The 22,927-nt window shown below is 51.1% G+C and overlaps 1 protein-coding gene across 3 annotated transcripts in view; it reads right to left on the bottom strand.

The window, feature by feature from the left end:
* The window catches only part of PPP1R16B (protein phosphatase 1 regulatory subunit 16B), a 57,392-nt gene that overhangs the window by 25,453 nt on the left and 9,012 nt on the right, over positions 1-22,927 (bottom strand). Inside the window, exons 1-2 of one of the 3 annotated variants that reach the window (XM_068700034.1) lie at positions 21,487-21,711; positions 15,466-15,868 (exon numbers count right to left, since the gene is read on the bottom strand). In XM_068700034.1, coding sequence (XP_068556135.1) covers positions 15,466-15,712 — 247 coding nt within the window. In that variant the 5' untranslated portion in view covers positions 15,713-15,868; positions 21,487-21,711. Of the gene's footprint in view, positions 1-27; positions 558-15,465; positions 15,869-21,486; positions 21,712-22,927 lie in introns of those variants that run through there. The other 2 variants (XM_068700033.1, XM_068700035.1) reach the window with 2 other exon arrangements.

Below are 22,927 nucleotides of genomic sequence, written 5' to 3'. Positions count from 1 at the left end.
AGCAAAGAGCGAGCTCAGAGGAATTACCATTTGCCTTTCTGCAACAGTGGAGAAAAGCCTCAGTTTGCCAAAGTATATTGCATTTCCCGAGAAGAACAATTTTCAAAATAATTGAGTCATTAAGATCTCCCATTAGGCTACACCATTAGCAGTGGCAGGACCATTTTCCTCTCCACGGTGGTGGCAGAACTCCGCTAACTTCTGTATTAAAACAGCTTTTTTAATGACCCATTTTATTCTGTCCTGTTTGCTTAGCAAAGGCTTCCTTCCCCAGCAGATTCCCTGCGTCGGGGAGTTTTTCGTTACGCGTTTCATACTACAGGAACCCCACCATCGTGGGCCACAGCCGGGTGTCTCTCAGCTGTCACAGCACAGGAGAGGTGACGTCCATCCTCGGCGCCTGCATGGCAGGTTGCCCTGTGCTGCCCGCATCCCTCATGCCCAGGTAGCAGCAAACAGGGCAGAGGTGAGAGCTTCCCCGTGCTCCCCTCTGTGCCGTGGCTGGCTCTGCACCACCACTGAGGAAAGAACGGGTGGTTCCCTACAAAATAATATTAAAAAAAAAGCTCAAAATTAAAAGAGAAGGAAAGACAGGCTCAGGCTTTGCATCACCTCCCACCAATCCCACAATCTCGTATGTTGATTTTAAGTTCACAGTAATAACAGAATGCTTTAGGAGCTAAACCCACCTCAGTAAGTTCATTAAAGCAATTAGTGATGCCTGAAGGGGCTGCTCACCCCGCTCTGCTGACAGCGCTGACAAGCGGCTGCGGGGGTGGATGTGAGCGCTGGGGGCTCGCACGCGGTGCTGGGAGGGGTTGCAGCCCCATCCAGCACCCAGCACCACCTTTTCCTACTGAATTTGATTTGGCTTTTAGCACCTCCAGCACGGAGCGTAGCTGAGCACCTTTGGCAGAAGACCACGGTCAGAGCATCCTGAGGACGGGACTCAAGGGGCACGGGTTGCTGGGGACACCAGGGGCATTTCATCACTCGCAAAGTGACCCAGCAGGGGGGAGCTGTCGCCCCCACACCCTGCAGCAGGGCTCCAGCCTCCCCCCGCCAGCAGAGCCGTCCTCCCAGCACGTGCAGCCACCCAGCCACCCGGGTGGAGGCCTGACCTTCATCACCAGGTCTGCAATCAATCACAAAATCCCTCCCTCCTTTGGTCCTCCTGCCTTTGGTCCTACCTTCTCCTGGCAAAAGCAGTCTTTAAAAGAATAAATAAAGAAGTTTCCAAGCAGCTGTTTGTGACAAAGGCTCCTGAGGTGCTTCCCGCAGCTTACAAAGAGTGAAGCAAACCCCTTTCCAAGCCCCCGCTCCCAGCCCAGGCAGTGCTGCAGCAGAGAAGCCCCGTTCCTCTCTGTACATCTCCCCCCAAGGCGTTATTCCTGGGGCCAGCAGCAGCCAGACCAGGAGCAGCCAGCAAGGCCCGCGTCTCACGCGAGCAGCTGAAAGCAGCACGGTTGTGTAATGGAAACCTGAGCTACGAACCTCGAACCAAATTCCAGCTATTCCCCCTTGAAAAAAGAGCAGCTGGAGCTGACCCCGCACACCTCTCCGGCCCCGGCTGCTGCCAGCGATTTCAGCTGGGACCCCCCCGTGGCTCCCAGCCCCCCGGGAGCATCACCTCTGCTGCACAGAAACCTGCAAAGCAAAAAGCAAGTGAGGGTGGCAATCCTTTCCTATGCTGCCGCTGCTGCTTCACCACATCCTTTCCTATATTCTCGCTGGAAATGAGAAGTTTGCTGCCGAAGCACGTCCCCTGAGCACACCAGCTCCACTGCTCCCATTACCACCACGCAGGGCAATGCATTTCCCCCGCCAGCTGACCCCTGCACGACAAAAAGGGTTTGATGCCAGCTGCTGACCCCTCTGCTTAGCACGTGAGACAAATGAAAGCAGGAGGCAGGGAACAGCCACGCGAGCCTCGCTGGAAGATGCCCACATTGGTGCTAGAGACAACAGGAGCACGGTGAGACGTATTTTAGACATCACACGTGACTGCGCTGGAGGATAACTCGTTAAAAGCCTGATTTCCTTAACAAACATCACAGCAACTTTTCTGCAAGCGAGTGGCTTCACAGGAAGCCGGTGCCCCGCTGCCGCTCTGAGTCACGGGAAGCGCAGCTCGGCGGCCGAGCCCCACAGCGAGACCGGAACATCTCCGCTTCCCCGAACCGCTCTTATCTTGTCTCGCAGTAACTCCAGGCTTGTTCTCAAAACCAGGCCCGTGCAAAGCAAACAAACAAAGCACGGCGTTCACTGCACCCTGCTGCGTCTGGGAAAACACAGCGCATCACGGGTGCGGGCAGGATTTACGTGCAGAGGTGACGGGGAACGCGCATTGGTGAGGACTCCACAGCACACCAGCAGGTTTTTGTCCTCCTAAAAACAGGCACACCAGCACAGGTCACATTTGTGTGCCCTTAAAAACAGGTGACTTAAATCTGGGGCTGTCACAGGTTTTTATCCGGAGCTAGTTATTTCCTCTTCTATGCCCAAATGCAAGTCACCATCATCCAGAGGGCAGAGCTCACCGAGATCAGCTTTCCTGAAGACAGTCAGAGTATGAGGGAGCGATGCTCTGCACGGCAAAGCAGTTCAACCACTGCCCGATAAAGCAAAGATCGATAATTAGCGATTTGGTGTGTTCCTTCTGACAGCCAGCAGCAAATGCCCTCTCCTTAAAGCTAGTGCACTTGCCAACTTAAAACGAATCGGTCTGAAAATGAAACGAAACTTCTGGAAAAATAAAAATCCCACTGAATATTAGCTAAGATTGACAAAGTGATACACCTGCTGCAGCGTGAGACAATTCAGCTATAATTAAGGCAGAGCTGAGATGGCCTCGTGTAAAGAGCCACTGGATGAATGGAAAATGGATGGGAATAAAGCTGCATCAGTTTGGGTTTCTCTTAACAGGGACAGATCAAAGGAAAACTAACCTGATTAGGAAGGAGAGGGAGGCTGGTCCAGATTTGTCTGGCAAAGCAAATCAGCTCTAAAGTGACATTTATGGTTATTATTATGGTCAGACAAAGCAGCCAGCATGTACCAGCGGATCTGGCCCAGATTTACAGGCCAGGGGTAGACTCTTTGAAATAAGGGCAGCTTCCTTCCCTGTAGCTTACTTCCCCAGTCCAAATGAAATAGGCCATAAAAAAAAGCCTGGGAAAAAAAAAATTAATTAGTGTAAGCGATGCTCACTGCCTGCTGGCAGTGTCCCCCTGCCTTTGCTGGGCTGTCCCACTCGCCGGCAGGTTGAAGCCGTGCTGCTCGGCTCGGCCCGGCCCCAGCAGCGGGCAGGAGGTGGCTCAGGTGCTGTCATCCCAATCCCAGGAACTCTTTTCTCCTGCTTTCTGGAGCTGTGCCCATGCTGGGGGACACACCGGAACAGGTAGATGTCCTCTTTCTTGCTCCCTGCATGCTGAAAATCATGCCAAATCTGAAGAGACTTCTGGTCCTCCAGGAGGCTGTCCTGGAGCTGGGGCAGGCGGCACCCCAAACGTCTCTGCAGGGCCACCAGCCGTGCTGGGTGCCCTGCCCACGCTCCTCCTGCTGCTCCACGCCAACCACGCTCACCCCAGCGCTGCTGCAGCTTCCCCACTCTCCTCCTGCAACGCCTCCATCAGCTTCTTCCTCATCCCTGCTAAATGAGACTTTCACCCAAGGCTTCTCATGCTGCCCAGGAGACCTCTGGCCTCGGGTTGGAGCCGAGCGGCATTGGGTTGGACACTGTTAGGTACTAGGACAAAAAAAGCCCAGCATGTGCTCAGGCCCCTTTTGGTTTCTGTTGTTTAATGCCAAGAACACACGTACTAACCTGGGGGGGATCTCTGGCCCACACAGCCCCTGTTTGGGGCAGGACTGTCTCCTGCAGCCCAGCCCAAGCACGGTCTGGGGATGACAACCGGCTGCTCAGCTCCCACTACATCTCCCCCACAGGGATTTGAAGCACCAAAGCTCCAGCATCCCCACCCCAGCAGCTCAGGACCCCCAGGCACGATGCTGCAGGGATCAGCTCCTTCCAGCGGGCACAAGGAGCCGAGGCAGCTGGCGCCCATGGTGCTGCCGCTGTGACATTGCAAAGCCGAGCCTGCAGTCAATGGCAGCAGCTCAGCGGGCAGCTGGCGGCATCCCCTGCGTTTTTCCTGTTCCTGGGGAAATGCTCCTCCCTGCAGCAAGGAGAGAAGGCGTTTCCACTGCTGCTGGGAGCTCCTGGGGCTGATCGGGGCAATCCCCGAAACGCCACAGCGGTGTGTTTGAATGCCCCAGGACAGGAACGCCTAGCTGGGGCTCTGCACACCCTCCTCCAGAAGGGAGCTGAATATTCAGCAGCCAGACTCTGTGTTCATCAGGAGAACAAAGGCACGAGGTGACCAAAACAAACGGACTTGAGTGGAACTTAAAATACCCCAGTATCTTCACAAGACCTGGGCCAAAATGCTCCAGGGCGCACAAGAAGCTAATGGCAGCTGACTGTGCTCCTACCAGAGCTCGGTCCAGGAGCAGTGTGCTTCTGGAGGCTTTCAGGATGAAGAGAATAACAGAAGGATCAACCAGACGGCCAAACCTCTGCCTCATCACCACCACACTGCTCAGGGCACAGCTCCTGCACCTCCAGCTGCAGCCCAAGCTGCCAGCCCCACCTCGCAGGAGTGATGAGTCGGCCGGCACTGCCCTGCGGCTGCCAGGAAAGTCTCTGGGTGCAAGAGAAATTAGAAATATTCCCTGCTCTTGTTCCCCTTAGGATAACTGCACAGACCAACACCACGAATGTTCCCATCACGAAGTGCACGGGAAATCCTACAGCACTGACAACGCGATGATGACCCAAATTTTGAACCCATGGCACAGCTTGGGCACCAACCGGTCCTCGAGTGACAGCTTTCCTTGCTCTGAGGAGGGATGGAAAATTGTCACAGAGCAGAATAATTTGGGCCAGGGGGCAGAGTGGCAGCTACTTCACATGGCTACTTCACAACCGCGTGGTTCGAGTTCTTGAAGAATAAATTGACTCTGAAAGCAGACAGGGAATCCCTTTGGGTTGCCTTTTATCAGGAAGTTTTAATGCCACCGGCCTTTCTAGCAGGAGCAAGGCGCTCTGTGAGCACCTCTCCAAGACCTGCTGTCACCGACCAGCCCGGACACGCTGCCACTTCGGCACAGCCCCCAGCAAGAGGTTGGAAGTTGACTGCTTACAGCCTGTGCTGGAGCCTCGTATCACATCCAGGGCTAACATCATTGTTTTGACAGCATCGCTGTTAGGAAGGAAGAAAACCTCTGCTCAACAGCTGACGGCCAGGAGAATGTCCCCGTGCGGGTCCACAGGGACCGTCCTCCTTTAGGGGAGCTTGGCCCTTCCTGAAGGCTGCTATTTCGGGCTACCAAACCAGAGCTGGAATTAAAAGACGAGTCCCATTTAGTGCCTGTGGAGCCCTGCTGTGGCCTAACAGTTTGCTAATTAGAGATGAACCAACAGAATCTGAAATGGAAAAATAAACCAGGTCGGAAAAGTTCGAAAGTCACAGAAAGAGTCTGAGCTAAGTAGGTTGAAACTCGGGGTCTGTGGGAGCCCCACGTGTCATTTCTCAGCCAGGAGCTGGTCCCTGTGGGGCTGACAGACTTTCCTGGGGCTTGAGCACAGCCCTCCAGCTCAGACCTCTTTTGTCTCCGTGGGCTGTACAGGGGACACAAACCTCACCCAGGCAGACAGTCGCAGCAAGTGCTCTCCTCTCCACATCCTTAACACGAGTGAAATGTCTGTCTTCTGCTGCAGGGCACCGCTCCTTCCCCCCTCCAGAGGCTGAGGGCTGGCAGGCATTGCCAGGGGATTTCCTCACCCCAAGGCAGGGGCAGAAGGTAGGCGTCCCGCCATGGTGACACCTCGGCACAGGCAGGCTGCTGTATCCCTCTGCAAGGGCTTCACGTTTTCATCCAGGAGTATTGTCTGGGTCAAAGTTTGCTTTCATTGAAACTGACTTTTTGACAGAGAGGATCTTTCAGACTGGAAAATGCGAAAGACTTTGCTTGACTGCACCAAGCCATTCTGTCTCACCCTGTGGTTGAGCGGTATCGTTTCAGCTGGCACCGGGCAGCTATCAGCACTCGATCTCCAACCTTTGCTGTTCTGAACCAGACCAATGTGGAAATACTTTGAGGGTGCCAGAATCCCCACCCACTCGAGACATGGAGGTTTGCAGACAGACGTGGGTGTCACACAACCAGGACAAGATGCAAGCTGCATGCAGGCAGCGCTTCACCACCACGCAAAGCATCAGCTGCCAGCCAGGTTAGAAGAGGGCTGGAGAAGCCAATGAAGGCTGCGTGCGAGCACAGTTTACTAATAAGATCTCTCTCATCAGCCCAGGTGAAGGCACACAAATTGAAATGAGTCTTTCGGAAGTTCCCCGTAGCAATGAAGAGCTTGGTGCTCAAGGCAGGGCCGGGCAGAGCAGGGCAGCCCACCAGGAAAAAGGGGAATCAGGATGGAGCTCAAAATCCTTGGCCGAACCGACAGATGCTGCAAACTGTTACAAAATGCACATTGAGCATGAGAACAACGGAGCAACTTGAGGCACTTTCCTACACAAATAACGTTTACAGCCAGTCCGCTTCGTGCTATCTAGGGAACGCAGAGGCCAAATTCAGCACTAAGCGGTTGCAAATTGCAGGGACCTCAGTGGAAACTGCATCTGCTTGCTAGGAGCTGCACATGGGCTCTTGTTCCCCGAATTAAAAGGAGTGCAGGGTGCTTGATTGCATCTCAGCTCTTGATTACAAAGGCATCAGCAGACAGCATTAAACAGTGTGCTTCCTGTCCTATTTAGCATCCTCCGGGTGACGGCTCAGAGAGCAGGCGAGGCTTAGGACATTTTTAATAGTGGTGCCAGAATCTGATTTTTTTTTTCTTTTGTCAATTGCAGATGATAAGGTTTCCCAAAGATCTGGCCAGGCTCCAGAGGAAAAGCCAAGCAGTGAATGTGTATGTAAAAGCAGCTCTGCACTAGGTTAGGAGGCACCGCCTGAACCAGCTGCCATAGCAACTGCTATTAGAGAAAGAATTAGAGCATTCTTCATGGAAGTAGGAAAACTCAGTCAATAAGCATAAGGATGGGATGCAAAGAAAAAAAAAAGAAGAAAGAAAAAAGAAAAAAAGAGGATAAATAGGATAAATATAAGCAAGTGGGAAGAATGCACAGAACTGAAGGAGAAGCTGGGCTGTTTGCACAGGTAATATGTGCTCTTGTGTGGTGGAGGTGCCTATAAATACACTAAGATACCTAACTCCAGCCTCATTAGCAAGCATTTTAGATACAGTTGATCCTGCCTTGGGGCAAGAGGTGGATTACATGACCTCCCAGGGCCCGCTCAACCTCTATTTTCCATGATTCTAGGAGGAAGAAACCTACACCAGCTGAGCAGGGCTGGCCTCAATCCAGCAAGGAAGGAATTTAAATCTGGAAAAAATAGATTTAATCCACCTTTAAAGTTCTCCTTGGCCAGGAGAGGGGGCAAAAAGCAGAGCCTGCAGCCATGCACTGCCCCAGCTTGCAGCCAGGTTCCTCCTGTGCAGGCACGACACCCAGACACCGTGTCCTCAGGTACACGAGGGTAAAGCAGAACTGCGCAACTTGGTCCTGCAAGAGGGCTTCACCTCCAGAAATATTCATTTCTCCACCACTATTCATTTACAAAGAGTTGGTCGTGGAACCATGCCTCCTTTTTTTTTTTTTTTTAATGTACATATACAAACAAAACCCACTTGTAAACACAATGATGCTGCAAAATGCCAGTAACAGTGAGTGCTTACAAGCAACCACGCCAACACCTTCCCTACCCCTGGCAGAACTGGGTTAGCTGTCACAGCACAGCGCTGCGCTGAGGCAGAGCCTTGGCTGGGGAGGTCACAGCCAGCGTGGGCACAGAGCCGATATTTCACTCCGGGTTGCTGCTGCTTATTACGCAGAAAATACCCGGGGTCCCTGACTGAGCTGGTATTCACGCTCTTGTTGTTCATTATTGGAGTGGGACAAGAGCACAGTTATCTGAGCACAGGAAAGAGCACACACCTGGAAGGCAGCCAGGCAGGCAAGAAGCACAGCGAGTGCAAGAAACCCCATTTCACAGCCCCTTGGAGTGAGGAGCTGCAGCATCAGCCCTCCAGCCTTATCCCACCGAGCAGGCAGCCAGGCGAGCTGCTTGGTCCCACCCGTACCAGCACCATTGCTTCCCTTCCGTGCCTTGGTCCCCCTCATCCAGACAGCAGGCAGCGGTTCCCCCTGGGGAAACCACAAGGACAACCAAGCTGGGAAGTCACTGGCTCGAAACGCCAGCAATAGATCAGCAAGTATTATTGGGCAGAGATTTGGAAGTTCTGACTTTGACATTTGGCAGCCCATAGATAAGAAGAAGAACAACAAAAAGCAGCCACTCAAGGCTGCCCCAACATCATCGGGAGCAGAGCAGCCAGGACGGAGAACGGAGAGGTTCAACACGAGGCATTTAGCGCTTGGCTGTATGCACGAGCATTGCCGAGCACCCGGCCGAATCGCAGCAGCAGCAGCAACCCGTGCCTTTGGCTGACAGAAGCCCCGAGGCTCCCAGCAGAGGCAGCCACAGTGCCCGAGCCCTCCCTGCTGCGATTTGGCCGGGCAGGATTTGAGAGCAGATGGTGACCTGACGTATCCTACCTGCCGCACCACGCCAAGAGCTTCAGCCTCTGCTGCCCACTGCCTCCATCCCCTTCTGAACGCTCCCTTCTTACAGGTGCGTGAGGAAGAGACCATCAACAGCACAAATACGTTGTGCAGGATTTAAACATGAAGCCCATGCACCCTCATCTGTGCAGCATCCCTGATACACGGCAACAGCAGATAGGAGCCATTCACTGCCAGGAAACTCAACTTTTTAGCGTGCTTTTCTAAAAAACGAGAACTAAGTGTAGACTGCTCAGGTTTTCTAATGCAGCTGAGCTGATGGTTTCTGACTTTCACTTCCACAATATATTGTAGGCAAATTTTAGAAGCAAATTAAGGTGATTTAAGTCTCTTTTAGTAAGAAACAAAACCTGGGAGTGGCAACAGCCTTTGACCAATCCCTCTTTAATTTAAAACATCTTGAGTCCAAACAGAACCACCATCCTAAAGGGACAAGCAGTTTGAACCCAACATTTAGTGTTTATTTGCTACGATTATTACAAGATACACAAAAAAAATACTTTCAGTAGTATGAGAAATGGTAGAAACTGGCACACATAACAGTCAGAAACTGAACCAACATGAAACCAACCCATTGCCATGGCGCGAGCTGACAGCATGCACTGCTGAAACACAGCACAAATGGGAAGATGTGCCCAGGGAGGTGTGGGTGGGTAAACAGGCATCCAAACATTTGGAGGTTTCATTTCAGTTAAAAAAAATCCCATCCAGGATCCCTGTATTTCTGTGTCTTAGCAAGGACAGCCAGGATGTGTTATTACAGAGTGCATTTGCAGTTTCTTTTAGCCAGGAAAAGCACTTGCTCGCTGGGTGCAGTGTTACGAGCCTTAGCAGGAATCGAGAGACTCCACAGATGCAGAGTTTCTGGTGCATACACATGGGAAAATCCCACTTCTCAAGTCACACCTCGAAACGGCACACTGCGGTGCTCAGCACACCCAGCAGCCAGCACCCAGCGAGCAGGCACCCCAGGTCTCCTGCAAAATGACTGTCATGAAGAGGCTCAACCCGCTGAAACCAAAGCCCCTCCACAATGGCTTATGCAACATTGAAAAAAAAAAAAAAGTTAAGGGAATATTTTGTTTTGATATTAAAAACAAAAACAAAAACAAACAACAACAACAAAAAAACAACAAACAAACAAACAAACAAAAAAAAAACATGCGTTTCTGGTCATGTCTTAAAACTTGTTGAAAAAGAGTTGGAAACAAAAACGTTTCAGTTGACTCAAATCTGGGGAGGTAGATCTGAGATGGACTTTCAGTAGTAATTTCCAAAAAGGAAAGTTTGCATTTCAAGCTCTTATGGAAATAATGTTCCCACTTCACTGAAACTCCAGCAAGTCAGGGGGAAAAAAAATTACTTGTTATGACAACAGAGAAAGTTGCATATTCAATATTGCTTGTGCTCCCAGCTGACATCTCGTTAGCTGTCATATGCGAGCTACCCCGCCTTGGCATCAGGTTCAGATTGTGTGAAAAAAAGCCAAGTTAAATCTGGCCAAGTGCGTGAATCTGCTTTTGGAAGACATACCAACTGCCATTAACAAAATTAACAAAATCCGTCACTGCCAAGAGCTCCCACACGTAGCTTCTTGAAGAGAAGGGGTTTCATTTCCACACCAACGGAGTTTAAAAACCCGAGAAATGCTTTTGTTATTGAGCAGAAACTCTTCGCTTCTGACTCGAGTCATTCCCCAAAAGCACAGGTACACACTCAGACTGCTGGCAATAAAAGACACTTTCTTTCAGAGCCCTTCAAAGGGCACAAAACCCAGGAGAAAAATCTTCTGAAACAGATAAATGCACTTGCTCATAGACTTGGACACAGGAACTCTATGTAAAAAGCTTCAGGAGACTAATAATGTGGGTGGAAAATTAAGGCACCTCATAAAAGGTTTTTAGTAACAAGGGAACAGATCACATCAGCTAGGAAAGGTTAACGAAAGCAATTTATAGACACTAATTAGGGCCTCTCTTTAAAGTGCCTTTGCAAATGACAAGGTTGGTTTTATTCCAAAAAGTGGAAAGAAGCTGCCCGGGGAGGGCTGTGCTTCTTGCACACAAGGGCTTCTCACCCTCCGTATTACCAAGCTTTTAGGATTTAAGGGTCATTATGAAGGGAAACTTGGGGGACATGCTTGTATGAATAAGCTGTGCAATACTTACACTCCTGTGGCAAAAATCTTCTCAACAAGATGAAAGGCCACCTCAGCTCGCCCTGCACTACCCCATACAGAGTGTGCAAGGTGGTGGGGTGGGGGCACGGGCCCAGCAAACCCCAAGCTGCTCACAGGAACAAGTCTGCTGGATGCCAGGTCCAACACTGAGTTTTCATTCCCCTTTTGGCACACCAACCATTAGGATCTGCATGTTTGAATTCCTCCAGAAACAGTTTTACGTAACTCTCTGGCCCTGACAAAGTTTTGCTCACAGGAGGTGGGGGCTGAAGGACTTCACTGCGTGCAGTGATGCTGCTGGAGCTGCGTCCATAGGGATGGGAACCCATAGGGATGGAGCAGGAGAAACCAGGACACTTTCAGCACTGCGGGAAGGTGAGTCAGTCCTTCAGTACTTTATTTCTCCAATGGTTTCCTGAAAGGAGCACAGCTCACCCCATTGTTGAGGTGAACCCTCCAGCCACTGCCATTGGGGTAGCCGCTCCCCCTGCAACTTGGCCAGGCATGCAGAGGCACTTCCAGGCAGAAAATGCCATACGTCCTTGCAGGTGGCCACTGAGAGCTTTTTTTTTTTTTTTTTTCCATTTACAGGATGCCAGCCTCTCTCTCAGCTCCCCAGAACTGCTCTTACGGCAGCTCAGTGATGCAGAAAGCCCCAGACTCGACAGCCCGACAGCAGACACCACCCTGGGACCAACCTCCTGCCAACAGCATCCGCCTGCCACCTCGCAGCCTTCAGCAGCCCTTGTAATTTCTTGGAAATTAGTACAGTAGCTATACAGTTTTTTTGTATTATAAAGCAAATCTCCTTCCTAACTGTTAAAACAGAGGTTAAATACAAAACCACTGTAACACAGCTAGCCTGGGGTCCTTCCTCCTAGCTTTACCCCAGTGCCCATCCATCTCCTATCCCACAGCAGATGCACTTCACAACAAGCACAGAGCTGCCATTCTCTGTTTTTCCTCCTCTCATCCCCTGTAAGTGCATCCCCTGGTCCAGCAGACACAACGGACAGATCTCCTTTCCAGATCTCCCAGTGACTCCCTCACCCATCCAACCCATCTACAGCATCATCCTGCAGCCAGCTCAGGTTGTGCCTAAAGCTGGGCTTGGGGCTTCAGTAGATTTTCGTTTAGATTAACTACTGGGCATGACGCTCCTCCAGAGCGTGGCCTTCCCAGCTCCTCCATGGGGAAGGATGGAGTGGGTCCTGTCTGGCACGTGGGAGCCCCCCACTCTCCCCTCGGGGCTGTCTGTAGGCACTTCAAACCGCAGGTCCCTGCCACCTCTCTGCAGCCGAGGGGGGCGGCTGGCCCAGGCCTGGTTCTGTCAGCAGAGATCTCAGCGAGCATTTCATAGCAGCTTGTTTGCTAAGCCAAGGACATTTTGGCAGATCCGTTGCAGGAGATGCACACAGCTCCTGCCCACATGCCCCATCAGAGCCATCTCCTTCAGCCCCATTTCACTGCCTCGCCATCCCAAGACGGGAAGCTGTGGTGGCTTGGCCTTTGGCTGAAAGGAGCAGGGGCAATGTGAACCCATCGTAGTGCCTGTCATTGACAAGCCATGCCCCACAGAGACCTACAAGGCTCCACAGAGATAACTCTTTCTCCAAAAATCCCCTCACATGACCACACCACATCCCCAGTGCCACCAGCTCGGGCCCTGGGCTGCACACGTGGCAGCAGGGCCAGGCAGCTCCGCTGTCACCTCTCCTCACGCCTGAGCTGCTCTCAGCGTCTCCGCCCTCCAAGCAAACACTTCCCAGGCTGACACGGGATTTTAAAAGCAAAATGTTGTTTTTTTGAGCAAAACAAGTGCTGCTATTTCAATCACACCCATGTGAGACGCAGGAAGCAGCAGACGCAGTCAGCATGGCCAGGCCCCGGGGGACACAGAGCTCTGAAGGGCAGGGTCAGGTTCCTGCCCTGTTGCTGCCATCTCGTGGGACTTGGCCCACCTCCATCAGGAGGTCACACCACAGCACAACACGCCTTCCAGAGAGAAAGCTAACTTGCTCTTCACCTCCGCTCATCCCTAATTTCATTGCATGGCACCTACTGTCATCCCTTCTTCCAACTCAGGAGTGAGAATGTTAAAAAAAAAATAGAGAAAACTAATAAAGGATGGAAATTGCACGCCCGCTCAGAGGTAGTTCAGAGATGACGAGTGCTAACGGCACCCCCAGCCCTAACTTTCCTCACAGAAACTTCTCAACTTTTTAATAATGTATATTTCTCCTCCCCCTTCACTTCCCACATGGAAACAAAAGATGATTCATATGCTGAAATCATCCCCTGGGACCTTCAAAAGGCCATTAATTCACTCACTTTGGCCTAGGGCTCTTGATAAGCAATTTTCCCAGTTTGGCATCTGGGATCGATGCTATCCCCTCCTTCTCTTTATACTGGTGCCACACCACAAAAGGAGAGACCCTGTCCGCAGGTTATTTTTAGGACTTAATTGACCACCAAAACCACCAGGTTTAAGAAACTTGATGCATCTGAGAAACCCAGCTACTCAGGGGAAGCACTCACGGTTCAGACCTGCAGTTGCGACCTGGGCTCACCAAGAGAAAGAGGCCAACACGATGACAGCCCCAGCACTGAGTGGATGCACCACTGCTGTGTGAAGAGGGGGACAATGAGGTGCTTACTGCCCATCCCAGCACTGTGACCACCTGCAGTTGCGCCCAAAACCCCACTACACGCCACCAAGTGTCTGTCAGTACAGGCATGGGTGATAAATGCCATATATCTGTCATTTCAGCTGATGCTAGCAGATACAATTTCACGGCATGGCTCTAGTTGGCTTTGTTGATGGGGCTTTCCGAGAAGACCAGAACTGCTCAGAGTGAGAAACACAGGCTCAGTGGAGCAGAGAGCTGGAAGCAATTGTTAAACCTTTAAAGCAAGGAAGAAAGAAAGAAAAGCCTGCAGGTTGCTACGCATTAACACAGGTCTGCTCTCCCATGGGGAGATAACAAATGGATGCACAGACACAGACACAAAGCAGGACTTGGAAATGCTTGTAACCACGTGGGCAGAAACGCACTACACCACCAAATCCCTCTGTTTCCAAACAGCATGAAACGTGCACTGGTGAGATGTGAGGGCAAGCAGTGGTGCATGAAAGGCCTTCTCAGAAACAGGAACGTAACTCTGGGGAGGTTCCTTACAAGACAAGGTTCTTGCTTTCCACACACATACACTGCTTCTTGCAGAAGATGCTGGGAACCAGAGCAACATTCACTAGCAGAGATGCAACCCAACTGGTCAGGTTTCCTAGGCATCTTCCTTTGTCTCTACAACACCAATGGATGATGAAGATCACACCAATTTCACTACCTGGCAGAGCAGCAACCCCAAAGACTGCTCCAGGTCTCCTCAGAGAAATGTTTTTACATCTCTGGGGAGCATTTGTCCTTATTTCCTAGTAGGGAATAGAGCCCCCAGTCTTGACTTAGACTTTTTGAGTGGTACACAGTGACTGGGTTGGTAGGAAATGAGGCAAAGATGGAGGGAGAGGTGAGACAGACAGATTTCTGTCTCTAAAAGGTATCTTCAGCAATGGGAAGCCAGGTGTTTGCCCACTGCTTGTAGTGGCAGGACTGGGAAAACAGGTGACCCGAGCTCTCTTCCCAGAGAGGATTTCTCATTAAAAATGTTACTGTGTTGGAAAAGTTCTGCATTTCATTTATAGAACTCACAGGAGAATTGCAGTGGCCACTGTAGGAACAAAGCCCCAATTCTCTCATTTGGCAGAGTAACAGAGGCCTCTTTCGTTGTCCCTTCAACAGGGCTGAGGAGCCCTCAGACCCAGGAGCAGTGTTGCTGGAAGCACCAGAGCTCAGCCCAGCTGTCCCATTTCCAAACCACTGCCAGAATCCTGGCTTCCTAGAGCTTACAGGTTTTTCCCATTGCATTACTAAGGGTAATTTGGATTGACTTTTAGACGTTTTTTTCCCTTCATTTTAAACAAAAGCAAAGCATTTTGACCCACTTTGAAACGGAGCAATTAAACTGATTTCTGAACAATTTGGAGTTTTCTCTTCTATGGGAAACATTAAGCACAGAAACGAATTTCAGTATTCTAAATGGGGAAAATTCATACATCTAGGTAGCTCTCAGTCCATCCCCCAAGCAGAAAAGCTGAAAAGATTTACACTGACATGTAAATCCCTGTGGCAGACTTCTAAAAAACCTCTAAAATAGGCACACCCAAAAGGCGAAGGAGTGTTTCTCACCTTCTGTAAATGGGAAGTGTGAAAAGGAAAGAGATGAAAGCTGTCTTCCTTTTCCCAAATCTTGCTGTTAACTCCTGCCCCATCCTGTCACTTGTGCACCCACTCCTGGTGTCATTCTAGGTAACGATGGTGTCTTACCATACTTTCAGCACCCCAACCCTACAGCTATGCCAGAGATGGCAACACTCTAGAGATCAACACATGCCAAGGGTAGTCTTGTCCATGGATGTCAATGCAGATGCCTCTGCACGCCGAGGAGCTACATGGACCTCAGCAAGCAGCCAAAAAAATAAATCGCCAGATACAAGCGTCCTACCTTCCTCCAAGTCATTCCTCAGAGAGGCCTCCAGCAGAGCAACACTGGCTTCAAAAGACACTTTCTTCTGGTTAACAGCATTCCTCTTCTTTTCATGCTTCCGCTTCTTGTGCTGCATCTCCTTCTCATACTGTGCCCACTTCTTCAGCTGCTGAGCCCTCCGCTTCTGGGCTGCCCGCAGCCTCTCCAGCGTGGGCACCTTGTCCAGCAGCTGCAGCTCTGTCAGGAGGTCCACGTGGGCATCCATCGCCTCTGCCGGGAAAGAGGAGGTGAAGGACGTCCCAGCTGGATGTGATGTCCTTCCACAGGTCCTCAAGATCACAGTGGCCTCGTGCTATACCAGCATCTTGGGGCTGAGCTGGGAAGGGCCCATCGCAGAGAGTGGTAGGAATGTGGTGGAAGCCTGAAATGAGGAGGAAAGTGTGAGGGATAAAGTCACATCCACGTATACAAATGATTAAGACCAGCCCACTGGAAAACTCAGCAGGCAACACCTACCATCTCAAAAGACGGCTCTTTTTATTGCATTTTAATTGCTTGGCTCTTCTCACTGGCCTTTGTGATTCCACCTCTCACCCACTTCAAACACCCAAGCAAAACCCTCTTGACTAGGTAGCAGTTTTAGCAAGCAATTCCTTCATGTCTACAGTTCAAGGTAGCCTTCTTTTATCAGCAGAAAAAAAGTCTGAGTGAGCTAACAAAGATCTTACTTAGTCTTTCACAAATGTCACTCCTCAGACAAACCGTGAGAGAGATACCAAGACACATCCTCGGGCAGGTTTCTACCTTCTATGAGCATCACCTGTGCTCCACTTCTTCATCCATCACCCCTTATTACTCCAGTCTAGCCCAGGGCAGATGGGTCAGATGTCTCCCAGAGAGGCATTAGCAACACTTTAACCCCCTCAGCTGCATAAAAACACGGTGTTTTGTGTTCATTTCACTTCTCCCCAGATATTCTCTTCAGCACACAGTGGGCCGTTCTGATTTTGCTGTACAGGCTCCGTGCTCAGAGCAAGGAACACAGTTAAATCAGAGCTGGACTTGTGGTGTGACCACACCACCAGCCAGCAGCCCGCAGCAGCACCCACAGAGCAGCCAACTGGGAGGCCCATGGGCAGCCGCCCCATCACCTGCTGCACGGCAGAAGGAAACGTGCCCCAGATTCAAGGAGCTGCTCGACAGGGAAAGATGCACATGAAATAAAGTCAGTGCCGCAAGCAAACTGAGCAAATCCAATCCAAACAGACCCATGTGTAGCAGGTCGAATGGCAAGGCTAGCGTGCCAAATCAGGGTAAGCTGCAAATAACCACACACGGTACCAGAGCTCCAAGTTGCTGCTGGGAGATGTCCAAGCCGTGCTGCACGCCCGCAGCGTCCCAACAAGTTGCACAAGGCAGAGACATCCACTCCTTTCAAACATTGCCACAGCCCTGCCACCGGGGTTTGACCTCACCTATAAATACCTCGGCAGACTGACAGCGAGGCATGTCCTTTCCTCTGCGAGATAATTGGGTTGAAAACTGAAAACAAACAAACTCAGCCAGAGTACACAGGCAGCTCCTGGGCACTTGCTTTATCCAGCAAGGGGCCAGCAGAGGCCAAGGGCAGCTTCAGCAGCACCTGCAAACCTTATTTTGAGGGTTTCAGAATAGATCTGAACACAAAAAAAATCTGTTTCAGTCCCAGGAGAACTCAGGATTGCAAAAGTAAAGATTGGATAAGTAAATAAATTATTAATAATAATGAGAATAGTAATTTAATATTCTGTTCATATTCAGTAATAATCATTTTCAGTAATATTTCAGTTCATATTCAGTAATAATTAAATATTTCAGTTCCACATAGGTACAAACCCAGATCCTTGCAAACTTTTTCATCAGAAAGACGCCACCAAGAAATTCAAGTACTTGCTCCAGCTGACCTCCACCAGCAGCTCTGCGAGGTTGGCACCAACGCAGACCTCTTCCCCAAATGGTTTTGTTTTGGGACCAACGCCTTTCCCAAGCACAGGCATTTTGCTGGGAAGCTCTTCCCCACCTCCCATGGCTCCTGCCCCGCGCAGGCGTTCCTGTGCAGGTATCTCTTTTGGCGATCTCCGCTGCAGTAACACAGGCTGCAGATCTGAAGCCCGCTGACAATACCTCGAGTGGCGGAGATAAGGGCAGGAAATGCCTCTCAGCATACCACGCCTGCACTCCCACCCGGCGCCTTTCCCACCCCGCTTCCACCATTGTTTGCTGAAAGATGAACAAATATTTCCCAAAATACACCTGAAGTAGAAATGATGGCCGAATTCTGCAGGTTTTTGAAAGCATGTGAACTATTTCAGTGCTCCTGTTTACCCCAGAAAGCTGGGAGCTTTCCTCGTGGACGGCACCTTGGAAACACACGAGGCGAGGAGAAGCGTGGCTTGATCTGCTCCCCGTGTTCCAGCTCTCCTGGCTTTCCTGCTCTCACAACAGCAAAAACAGGGAGGGGTGAGCTGCCTTCACAGGGTAATAAATGACATGGCAACGAGGGATGCACGAACACCAGGAGACATCTGCTGCTCCCGTGGGGATCAAGCTGCCCTGGCACCAAAACCAGCCCATCCCCAAACCACCCAGTGAACCTCTAAAGGAGCAGAGAGGTCCCCTGGAGAGGACTTCTTGAAGGGGATACAGGTCAGCTGCTTAGGCACAAGTCCCCTAGCACCCTCCGCAGACCCCAAAAGCCTCATGAAGACTTCAGCTCCATCACTCCAGCTACCTGGTTTCCAGCAGCCTGGTTTCTCTGTACCGAAAGATGGCATGTTGCCTTCTGGTCACACAAACCAGTCGGTGTCATTACAGCAGAGGTACAGGCCCAAGCGTTTGTTTACCTGCAAAGTGACACAGGAGCTGGCTGTGTGGGTGTCTGTGGTTTGCAAGGCATCGCATTTTGGTTTCTGTTTTATTTAAAGAAATGAAAAAAAGCTCCGTTCCTTGCACTCGGTTTCCATGAGCTCAGCAGATCTGAGCCCCAGAGCCGAGCACATCCTGTGAGGCGCAGGGACAGCGAGCGCTGCTGTGTCGGGGCCAGGAGGGAGGCGAGGAGCTCGCTGGTGGGTTGTGCTCCTGGCTTTTGGCAGGGAAGGACCCGCTCCAACAGTGCCAGAGAGTAGGCCCTGCACAGGGCATGCAAGTGTTGGCAAACACAACCTTTAAAGAACTTTGTGTTTCCTACATACTTTGCCTCACCTTAACACAAGATAGGTCTGGCTAAGCTCAGAAGGACTCTTTCAGGGCATTACTTTTTTATTTCACTTGCATTACCAGAGACCCTGATTGTAGTGAATCCCTGGCTGCAACAAGCTGCTGCAGTGCAGGGACTGACAGCGGCCTTCATCTCCTGTACACACACTTTTTCCACATCAGATTTAGTGGTTAGCAGAGGAAAACACCGAGTGCATCTGTTTTCCTGTTCCATCAAGCACTCAGGGCTGCCCCCCAGTCCTTCCTACCAAGCACTCCACTTGCAGCCACTTTGCCACAGCGTCGCTGAGAATGGAGCTGGATCCGCTCAATCAGCACCGCTGCTGGGTGATGCCAGAGAGCGCTCTGCTCCCCCCGTCGGAGCTAAGACCTGCAAATCCTCTGCCACATCTCCTCAAGGAGCTACTTAAAGCACAGCACGACACCAAAGCAGAGCACACACACTTGCAAGAGTCATTTGCTTAAGTACCATTAAGTGATTTAATTTTTATTCCACTTTAAAAAAATAAAAACAAATGAAAAAAAAAAAAAGCACACACGCAAACTCTGGCCGAGCAACCTTTGAATGGGACACACTGAAACAAAATAGTTTCGCAAACAAATAATTCCTTTAAGTTGTGCACCTTTCAAGCAAAAGTAAAATTCAAGGCCCGTGTACACGAGCAGACTGCTGAAGTGAAGGAGATCGTTTCTCTTCCCTGGATCGTTTGTGGGAAGACACCTGAAGGACTGGGCCCAGCTGACTGGATGAAGTGTCTGAGTTTGCAGCATGAAGTCAAGCCCGTGGCATGAAAAGCGACAGAAATAGCCCACTCCTCCCCACCTCACGTTAATCTTCTCTGGGCTGGAATTGGAAACCAAGCGCAAAAGCCTAGAGCAGGGATCTGAGCACATAAGCAGCCTGCAGCAGAGGTGGCTGCCCGATTTATTTATTTCCTTAGCACTGACTGCTGCACCACAGCAAGGTGAGGAGTCTCCAAACTTACCCCTGCTCCTTCTCAGCAGGACCCAGGCTCATCCATGCTATTCTGGATGACCAGCCTGTTGCAGTCCTGAACCCATCCTCCAGCAACGAGCACCACTGATGAATTCAGAGGCTTCTTTTTCAAGCAGTACCCTCAGCACTGTCACTGCTCATCAATATGAGACGTACTGCACCACGGCCTGGGTGACCAGCAAGGATCTCTCTCCCCAAGGCCTGGAGAAAGCAGTTCTTCATCATTTTCTTCCCAGCAGCACAGCAACACGGTGAGGGGACAGCCAGAGAGGTGCCAGAAAGCCACCAGGAGTGGGAGGTGACAGGCTGTGGGACGGGCAGGAGGAGGCAGGCACGGGAGCTCAGCTGTCCCCGGGGAAAAACAAGGCAGGAGGCAGGCGGGGTTGCCTTTCGCACAACGCCGTGTGATGAGGACGGCAGCAGCGTCCCCCTCACACACAACAAGCTCTGAGTCATTTCCTAACTGGTGTCACTGCGGGGATCTTCAGGAAGAAGATCCAACTCCAGATCTTCAGGAAGACGAGAAAGCAAACCCCTCTCCTGGCTTGAGGCCAAGCGTTACTGCCCACATGCCCAAACCTCCTCCGCCTCACGCACCTGGAACCGAGGGCTCAGCTGCTGGGCCTGCCAAATGCAAAAGGACAGAGCACCAGGCACCAGAGGCCACCCAGACAACTGGGAAGGGAAGGTCAAAGCACCCAGAGCTTGCACAGAGATGTGCCTGCCTCGCCAAGGAATCCCAGCCCCGAAACGCCAGTTTCCCCCCACAGTGCCACAGGAAAGCCACATTTCCTATAAACCCCAGGGGAGGGGGATGCCAGAATGCCTGTGCTGAAAGGCCGCAACGCCGTGTTTCCCAGCCTCGTGAAGCGTTTCCCTCCTCCTTGAAACCAAAATGTGTATTTCTCCAGTCCCACACCTCGGTGGGCAGGTTGCACCCTCACCTTCAGCTGGATCTCCAAGCAACGAGGGTGCCACTGGCTGTCACCTCCTCCAGGACGGCCCGGCCAGCAGCAGAGCTGAAGGCAGAAACCTGCAGCTGGTAACACACAGACCGCGAATGCAGCCCAAGGCAGCGCGTCAAACAACCCATTAACACACACCTGAGCCAGTGCTTTCAAGATAAAAAGCAGCAAAGCCTTCTGCGGGGGTCAGGAGCCTGCACAGACAGGCAGGGGGAAGCAGAACAAGGTCACCTGCCTGGCTGCGGGCTGCAAGCTCGCTGCGAGAGCCCCCTCGGGACTATTATTTCTGGCTCTGTGCTGCACAAGGTATCGGTGAAAACCTGCTTGTCCCCCAGTGCCACGCTGACAGCTCTGACCGTGGCTTCTGGTTGCAAATTATTCTTGCAGGCACCATGCAACGCTTCCTGCGCCCTGCTGCAAGCCCCACAGCACCCACAGGTTAACCACACGGAGGAGTGAAAATTCAGAGTCGCTGCCATGTGACTCGATGTCACTGCTATCTCCGAAGCAAACAGCTCCTTCCCTTGCTCGGCTTCTGCAGCATTTCGAGCAGCACACGTGCAGCACGACTGAACGCAAGGAAAGAAGGTCAAAGTGGCAAGGAATGTAGCTTGAAAAAAAAATTAAACACAAGATTTCAGCCAAGACCCCTCAGGGAACGCAACTCCTACAGGCTGCCGTGGCGTGCTGGGGGGGAGAGAGGGTACAGAAGTCTTCTGGGTGAGAGATCTCATCAGAAACTAGGGGTTTGGGGAGAGATTCTTGGCTTTCCCACAGGTTTCTTGTATGCAAAGTAAGTAACTTAATCTGTGCCCCAATTACCTTCTTAAAGCGAAGGTACCGCTTCACCTGGCTGCCACAAAGGAGGCTCCATCGCTGGTAAAGGTGAATTCGGTGGGGAAGGTGCTCCAGTGGAAGTTGTATTCCTCACTGGGTGGAAAGCTCGAAATTTAAAGCTAGGCTCTTCCCCAAAGAATTGAAAACATTTTGCTTTGGCTGCGTTAGCTCTGGTTTCAGATAATCTCTCCCTCTTCAGTGAGCTCTTTCCTAGCGGTGGGAATGAAATTCGAGTAAGAAGGAAAAGGAAAAAAGTGAAACAGCAAGTCCAAAGAATTCCTTGGAGCTGATGCTGGTAGGAGAAAAATGTAAGTGCCTCATTCTTTTCTCCTCCCAACTGTTCCACTCTTAACAATATTGGCACTTGTTTGAGGAAAGCCCCTCAGTATTTTCACCGTGTATTTCCTGTAAACACCCAGCACAGCACAATATACTTTCTTTTTCCCAGCAGTATTTCAACATGGGCTTACTTTCCTTGCTTCCTTAATAAAAAGCCCTCCCCTGCCAAGCAGTCCTCCCCCACACGTTGGGAACCACCCTGCTCCTTCGTGACAAGCAAAACAAAGCCAGCGGTGGTCCCCAGGCATGTGCACGCTGCCCTCGAAGCTCCTACAAACAAGGGGAGAGCTGCACCCTCAGGGCCAGCCTTCACCACCAGCTTTGCTTTAGGACATTGTTGGGATTCGGGATGCAAGTCTGCTACAGCTCCTGTCAAAGAGCAGCAATTTTACCACACAACGCTTGTGTCCCTCCGAGTGGTTCGTGGGCAAAGCCACTCTTTGAACCCAATTCCCATTGCAAGGCAGCAGGACTTCGGGGCGTTTTATAAAACCTCAAGCCAGAGAAGAACATCTGCTGTGCAGAGCTCCTGCCTCTGGTCACCACAGCGCCCTCGAGGCTGCTGCCCCGCTGCATTAAGCAGCCCCCTTTGGCTTTCCATGCACAAAACTGCAGTTTTGCCTTTTGCTTCCAGGTGAACCTGAGCTCTTGGTCATCAGCTTCCAATCTGGAGAAGGGAGAGGGACATTTCAATCAGCCTGAATGTGGAAAAAAAAAAAAATCAAATTATGGTTTTGAATCAAGTCCAAATTATAACTGAGTTTGGGGCTCAGTTTCAAACTGTACACCAAATGAGTCTTGTGCAATAGAGAAAACTGCTCAACAGCCCACAGATCTGCAGAGACCGCGCACCAACTGCACCAATTCCTCTTTTTCCTTCAATTAGGGCCGTGTGCTTTAAACCAGGAGTGAAGTCCCCACTGTGCCCCTCTGCCTGTCCCCAAGCCAGCGCAGACACCGGCTCAAGGGCAGCACTGAACGACTCCAGAGAAGACGATGCTCGAAGACAAGGAAATTTTATTCCTTCAAGAATTCATTACACACCACTCCCCTCTCCCCTTTGCTCTCCCAAAGCAGAGTATCTGCT

Source organism: Anas acuta, chromosome 16 (assembly GCF_963932015.1).
Source record: "Anas acuta chromosome 16, bAnaAcu1.1, whole genome shotgun sequence".
Classification (NCBI taxonomy): Eukaryota; Metazoa; Chordata; class Aves; order Anseriformes; family Anatidae; genus Anas; species Anas acuta.
The sequence above is the reverse complement of the archived record's forward strand: the minus strand, read 5'-3'. Positions and strand labels throughout refer to the sequence as shown.